The sequence below is a fragment of the Motacilla alba genome, unplaced genomic scaffold (genome assembly GCF_015832195.1).
Source record: "Motacilla alba alba isolate MOTALB_02 unplaced genomic scaffold, Motacilla_alba_V1.0_pri HiC_scaffold_35, whole genome shotgun sequence".
Lineage (NCBI taxonomy): Eukaryota > Metazoa > Chordata > Aves > Passeriformes > Motacillidae > Motacilla > Motacilla alba.
In genome coordinates, this window is record NW_024037447.1 from 467,642 (window position 1) to 474,660 (window position 7,019).

Below are 7,019 nucleotides of genomic sequence, written 5' to 3' on the forward strand. Positions count from 1 at the left end.
AAAAAAATCCCCCCAAAAATCCCCAAATTCCCCAAAACACAAAACCCCCCAAAAGTTCAGAAAAGCACAAAAAAAAACCCTGAAAAAAACTCAAAACACGCCCCCAAAATCCCCAAAATATTAATAAAAAACCATCAAAACCCCCCAAAAAATCCCAAACCAGAAGGAATTCCCCAAAACACAAATATCCCCCCAAAAATGCACCAAAACCACAGGGAAAAAACCTCAAGGCACCCCGAAAAACCGCAAAAAACATAAAAAAACCCCAAAAATCAAAAAAAAATCCCAAAACAAAAGAAATTCCCCCCAAAAATTCCCTCCCAAAAACTCCAAAAAATCCCCCCCAAAATCCCCAAAAACCGCGAAACGAAACGATTTCCGCGAAACACGAAAAATCCCCCCCAAAAATGCACGAAACCACCCCAAAAAAAAACCCCCCAAAAAAACCCAAAAAAACCCCAAAAATCGAAAATTTCCCCCCAAAAACGCGTCCGAGCGCCTCTTCCGGTCACGTGACGCGAACAAGCCACGCCCCGTCGCGTCAGCGGGCGTGGTTTAGCAACAGCATTACGTCATCATTGTTGGCTTGTGGGCGTGGCGCGGCGGCCCGCGGGTGACGTCACCGCGGTGGGCGGAGCGGTGGGCGTGGCTTCCGCGGGCAGCAATGGCGGCTCTGCGCGTGCTCGTGGGGGTGAAGCGCGTCATTGACTTCGCCGTCAAGGTAAGGGCGCACCTGGGCACACCTGGGCACACCTGGGCACAGCTGGGCACCCGCCTGGGCACACCTGGGCACCCCCGATCCCGCCCCACCCCCTCCCGAGGCTGGCACCCCCAAAAAGCCCCAAAATCCCGGAATTTGGGGGGGGTTTGGGGGGGTTTGGGGGGCTGGGCACTCACCTGGGCACCCCTGGGCACACCTGGGCACCCGCCTGGGCACACCTGGGCACCCCCGAACCCGCCCCACCCCCTCGCGAGGCTGGCACCCCCAAAAAGCCCCAAAATCCCGGAATTTGGGGGGGGTTTGGGGGCTGGGCACTCACCTGGGCACCCCTGGGCACACCTGGGCACACCTGGGCACACCTGGGCACCCCCGAACCCGCCCCACCCCCTCCCGAGCCTGGCACCCCCAAAAAGCCCCAAAATCCCGGAATTTGGGGGGGGTTTGGGGGCTGGGCACACACCTGGGCACTCACCTGGGCACTCACCTGGGCACACCTGGGCACACCTGGGCACCCCCGATAACGCCCCACCCCCTCCCGAGGCTGGCACCCCCAAAAAGCCCCAAAATCCCGGAATTTGGGGGGGGTTTGGGGGGGTTTGGGGGGCTGGGCACTCACCTGGGCGCACCTGGGCACACCTGGGCACCCCCCTGGGCACCCCCGATCCCGCCCCACCCCCTCCCGAGGCTGGCACCCCCAAAAAGCCCCAAAACCCCGGAATTTGGGGGGGGTTTGGGGGCTGGGCACACACCTGGGCACTCACCTGGGCACACCTGGGCACCTGCCTGGGCACCCCCGAAAACGCCCCACCCCCTCCCGAAGCTGGCACCCCCAAAAAGCCCCAAAATCCCGGAATTTGGGGGGTTTTGGGAGGAATTTGGGGGGGGGTTGGGGGGCTGGGCACTCACCTGGGCACACCTAGGCACACCTGGGCACACCTGGGCACACCTGGGCACCCCCAACCCCCCCCTGAGGCTGGCACGCCCTCGAGAGCCCCAAAGTCCCAAATTTTGGGGGGTTTTGGGAATGTTTGGGGGGGTGGGTTTGGGGGTGGGGGGGGGATGGCACACCTGGGCACACCTGGGCACACCTGGGCACACCTGGGCACACCTGGTGACCCCAAAACTCCCCCAAAACTCCCAGAAATCCCAAAAAATCCCCCAAAATCCCATACCCTACAGGGACTGGGGGGAGGGCGCTCACCTGGGCACACCTGGGCACACCTGGTGACCCCAAAACCCCCCCAAAAAAACCCAAAAAATCCCAAAAAAATCAAAAAAAATTCCCAAAAATGCTGAAAATTTCCCAAAATCCCAAACCTTACAGGGATGGAGGGGAGGGCGCTCACCTGGGCACACCTGGGCACACCTGGGCACACCTGGGCACCCCAAACCCCCCCCAAAAAACCCCCAAAAATCCCAAAAAATCCCTAAAATTCCCCCAAAATCCCCCAAATCCTCAAAAATCCCAAACCCGACAGGGATGGAGGGGAGGGCGCTCACCTGGGCACACCTGGGCACACCTGGTGACCCCAAAACCCCCCAAAAAACCCCAAAAAATCCCAAAAAAATCCCAAAAAATCCCCAAAAACCCCAAAAAACCCCAAAATTCCCAAAAAACCCCCAAAATCCCAAACCCTACAGGGACTGGGGGGAGGGCGCTCACCTGGGCACACCTGGGCACACCTGGGCACACCTGGGCACACCTGCCAACCCCAAAATCCCCCCAAAAACGCCAAAAAACCCCCAAAATCCCAAACCCTACAGGGACTGGGGGGAGGGCGCTCACCTGGGCACACCTGGGCACACCTGGTGACCCCAAAACCCCCCCCAAAAACCCCCAAAAATCCCAAAAAATGCAAAAAAAAAATCCCAAAAATCCCAAACTCTACAGGGACTGGGGGGAGGGCCCTCACCTGGGCACACCTGGGCACACCTGGGCACACCTGCCAACCCCAAAACCCCCCAAAACCCCCCAGAAATCCCAAAAAACCCCCAAAATCCCAAACCCTACAGGGACTGGGGGGAGGGCGCTCACCTGGGCACACCTGGGCACACCTGGGCACACCTGGAGACCCCAAAACCCCCCCAAAAACCCCAAAAAACCCCCAAAAACCCCAAAAAACCCCCAAAATCCCCCAAAATCCCATACCCTACAGGGACTGGGGGGAGGGCTCTCACCTGGGCACACCTGGGCACACCTGGGCACACCTGGAGACCCCAAAACCCCCCCCAAAAACCCCCAAAAATCCCAAAAAATGCAAAAAAAAAATCCCAAAAATCCCAAACTCTACAGGGATGGAGGGGAGGGCGCTCACCTGGGCACACCTGGGCACACCTGGTGACCCCAAACCCCCCCAAAAAACCCAAAAAAAACCCCCAAAAATCCCCAAAAAACCCCAAAATTCCCCAAAATCCCCCCAAAATTCCAAACTCTTCAGGGACTAGAGGGAGGGCGCTCACCTGGGCACACCTGGGCACACCTGGGCACACCTGGTGACCCCAAAACCCGCCCAAAAAACCCAAAAAAAACCCCAAAAATCCCCAAAAAACCCCGAATTTCCCCCAAAACCCCCATGGTGGGGCACCCCCGTGGGCAGTGCCCGCCGCGAGCCGCGCCAGGTGTGCCCGGCAGGTGCGGGTGGCGCCCGGCGGCGGCGGCGTGCAGACGCAGGGCGTCAAGCACTCCATGAACCCCTTCTGCGAGATCGCCCTGGAGGAGGCGGTGCGGCTGCGCGAGGCGGGCGCGGCCGCCGAGGTCGTCGCCGCCAGCCTGGGCACCAAGGCCAGCCAGGTGAGGGCACACCTGGGCACACCTGGGCACACCTGGGGGCACCTGGGGGCGGAAAAAACGGCGAAAAGTGGGCGAAAATCGGTGGAAATTTGGGGGTTTTAGAGGGGGAATTGGGATTTTGGGCACAGCTGGGGGCACCTGGACACACCTGGGCACACCTGGGCACACCTGGGCACACCTGGGCACAGCTGGGCACAGCTGGGGGCACCTGGGGGCAGAAAAACGGCGAAAATTGGGCGAAAATCGGTGGAAATTTGGGGGTTTTAGAGGGGGAATTGGGAATTTGGGCACAGCTGGGCACACCTGGGGGCACCTGGGGGCACCTGGGCACACCTGGGCACACCTGGGCACAGCTGGAGGTGGAAAAATGCTGAAAATTGGGTGAAAATCGGTGGAAATTTGGGGGTTTTAGAGGGGGAATTGGGATTTTGGGCACACCTGGGCACACCTGGGCACACCTGGGGACACCTGGAGTGGCTTTGGGTTGGTTTTGGGTGATTTTTGGGGCATTTTTGGGGCATTTTTGGGCAATTTTTGGGGGTAATTTTGGGTATTTTGGGGGCATTTTTGGGGTATTTTTTGGTATTTTTGTGTACTCGGGGTTTTGGGTATTTGGGGTGATTTTGGGATATTTTTTGGGTATTTTTTTGGGGTTATTTTGGGGTGATTTTGGGGTTATTTTGGGGTTATTTTTGAGGGTGATTTTGTGGTATTTTTGGGATATTTTTGGGTGATTTTTTTGATTATTTTTGGGGTATTTTTGGGGTGATTTTGGGTTATTTTTTGTGTGGTATTTTTAGGTTAATTTCGGGCTGATTTTTGGCATGATTTTGGGGTGATTTTGGGTAATTTTTGGAGTATTTTTGTGCGGTATTTTTGGGGTATTTTGGGGTGATTTTGGGGTGATTTTGGGGTATTTTTGTGTGGTATTTTTGGGGTATTTTGGGGTGATTTTGGGGTATTTTTGGGCTGATTTTGGGTTATTTTTGTGTGGTATTTTTGGGGTGATTTTGGGGTATTTTTGGGGTGATTTTGGGGTGATTCCGGGATGATTTAACCCCTTCCCCGCCGCAGGAGACGCTGCGCACGGCGCTGGCCATGGGCTGATTTTGGGTTAATTTTGGGTTATTTTTTGGGGTGATTTTGGGGTATTTTTGTGTGGTATTTTTGGGGTGATTTTGGGCTATTTTTTGGGCTATTTTTTGGGGCGATTTTTGGGGTGATTTTGGGGTGATTCCAGGGTATTTTAACCCCTTCCCCGCCGCAGGAGACGCTGCGCACGGCGCTGGCCATGGGCTGATTTTGGGTTAATTTTGGGTTATTTTTGGGGTGATTTTGGGGTATTTTTTGGGCTATTTTTTGGGGTGATTTTGGGGTATTTTTGTGTGGTATTTTTGGGGTGATTTTGGGGTGATTTAACCCCTTCCCCGCCGCAGGAGACGCTGCGCACGGCGCTGGCCATGGGCTGATTTTGGGTTCATTTTGGGCTATTTTTGGGGTATTTTTTGGGGTGATTTTGGGGTATTTTTGTGTGGTATTTTTGGGGTGATTTTGGGGTGATTCCGGGGTGATTTAACCCCTTCCCGGCCGCAGGAGACGCTGCGCACGGCGCTGGCCATGGGCTGATTTTGGGTTAATTTTGGGGTGATTTTTGGGGTGATTTTGGGTTATTTTTGTGTGGTATTTTTGGGGTATTTTTGGGGTGATTTTGGGGTGATTTTGGGTTATTTTTTGGGGTGATTTTTGGGGTGATTTTGGGTTATTTTTTGGGGTATTTTTGGGGTGATTCCGGGGTGATTTAACCCCTTCCCCGCCGCAGGAGACGCTGCGCACGGCGCTGGCCATGGGCTGATTTTGGGTTCATTTTGGGTTATTTTTTGGGGTGATTTTGGGGTATTTTTGTGTGGTATTTTTGGGGTGATTTTGGGCTATTTTTTTGGCTATTTTTTGGGGCGATTTTTGGGGTGATTTTGGGGTGATTCCAGGGTATTTTAACCCCTTCCCCGCCACAGGAGACGCTGCGCACGGTGCTGGCCATGGGCTGATTTTGGGTTAATTTTGGGTTATTTTTGGGGTATTTTTGGGGTGATTTTGGGTTATTTTTTGGGGTGATTTTTGGGTATTTTTTGGGGTATTTTTTGGGGTATTCCAGGGTATTTTAACCCCTTCCCCGCCGCAGGAGACGCTGCGCACGGCGCTGGCCATGGGCTGATTTTGGGTTAATTTTGGGCTATTTTTGTGTGGTATTTTTGGGGTGATTTTGGGTTATTTTTGTGTGGTATTTTTGTGTGGTATTTTTGGGGTGATTTTGGGGTGATTTTGGGGTGATTCCGGGGTGATTTAACCCCTTCCCCGCCGCAGGAGACGCTGCGCACGGCGCTGGCCATGGGGTGATTTTGGGTTCATTTTGGGGTATTTTTTGGGTTAATTTTGGGTTATTTTTGGGCTATTTTTTGGGGTGATTTTGGGGTGATTTTGGGGTATTTTTTGGGGTATTCCGGGGTGATTTAACCCCTTCCCCGCCGCAGGAGACGCTGCGCACGGCGCTGGCCATGGGCGCGGACCGGGCGGTGCTGGCCGAGCTGGCCGAGGGCGCGGCCGCGGGGCCCCGCCAGGTGGCCGCGGCTCTGGCCGGGCTGGTGACGCGCCTGCAGCCCAACCTGGTGCTGCTGGGCAAGCAGGTGAGCCCGGGACACCCTATGGATCCCTATAGACACCCTATAGATCCCTATGGAACCCTATGGAACCCTATAGATCCCTATGGAACCCTATAGATCCCCTACAGACCCCTATGGAACCCTATAGATCCCTATAGATCCACTCTAGACATCTATGTAACCCTATAGATCCCCTACAGACCCCTATGGAACCCTACAGATCCCCTCTAGACCCCTATGGAACCCTATAGATCCCCTCTAGACCCCTATGGAACCCTATAGATCCCCTCTAGACCCCTATGGAACCCTATAGATCCACTCTAGACACCTATGGAACCCTACAGAACCCTATGGAACCCTATAGATCCCCTCTAGACCCCTATGGAACCCTATAGATCCCCTCTAGACCCCTATGGAACCCTATAGATCCCCTCTAGATCCCTATGGAACCCTATAGATCCCCTCTAGACCCCTATGGAACCCTACAGATCCCCTCTAGACCCCTATGGAACCCTATAGATCCCCTGTAGACCCCTATGGAACCCTATAGATCCCTATGGAACCCTATAGATCCCCTACAGACCCCTATGGAACCCTATAGATTCCCCTACAGAACCCCTCAGGCCCCTCCGGACACGCCCCCAGCCACTCGGGGGGGTGTGTCCCGCACAGATCCCCCACAGATCCCCTATAGATCCCCTATAGATCCCCTATAGATCCCCTATAGATCCGCTGTCCCCCCCAGGCCATCGATGACGACTGCAACCAGACCGGGCAGCTCCTGGCCGCCATGCTGGACTGGCCGCAGGTAGGCCGCGCGCGGGGCACGACGGGATACATCCCCCCCCAT

At 55.1% G+C, this 7,019-nt stretch overlaps 1 protein-coding gene across 1 annotated transcript; it reads left to right on the forward strand.

Annotated features, from left to right (window-relative positions):
- Positions 1 to 566: 566 nt before the first annotated feature.
- ETFB (electron transfer flavoprotein subunit beta) lies at positions 567 to 7,010 on the forward strand (the record flags this gene model as incomplete). Its single annotated transcript, XM_038126604.1, has 4 exons — positions 567 to 721; positions 3,354 to 3,512; positions 6,041 to 6,193; positions 6,915 to 7,010. Coding segments are annotated over exons 1-4 (465 nt in total), but the record flags the coding sequence as incomplete, so codon positions are not given.
- Between the last annotated feature and the right edge of the window lie 9 nt (positions 7,011 to 7,019).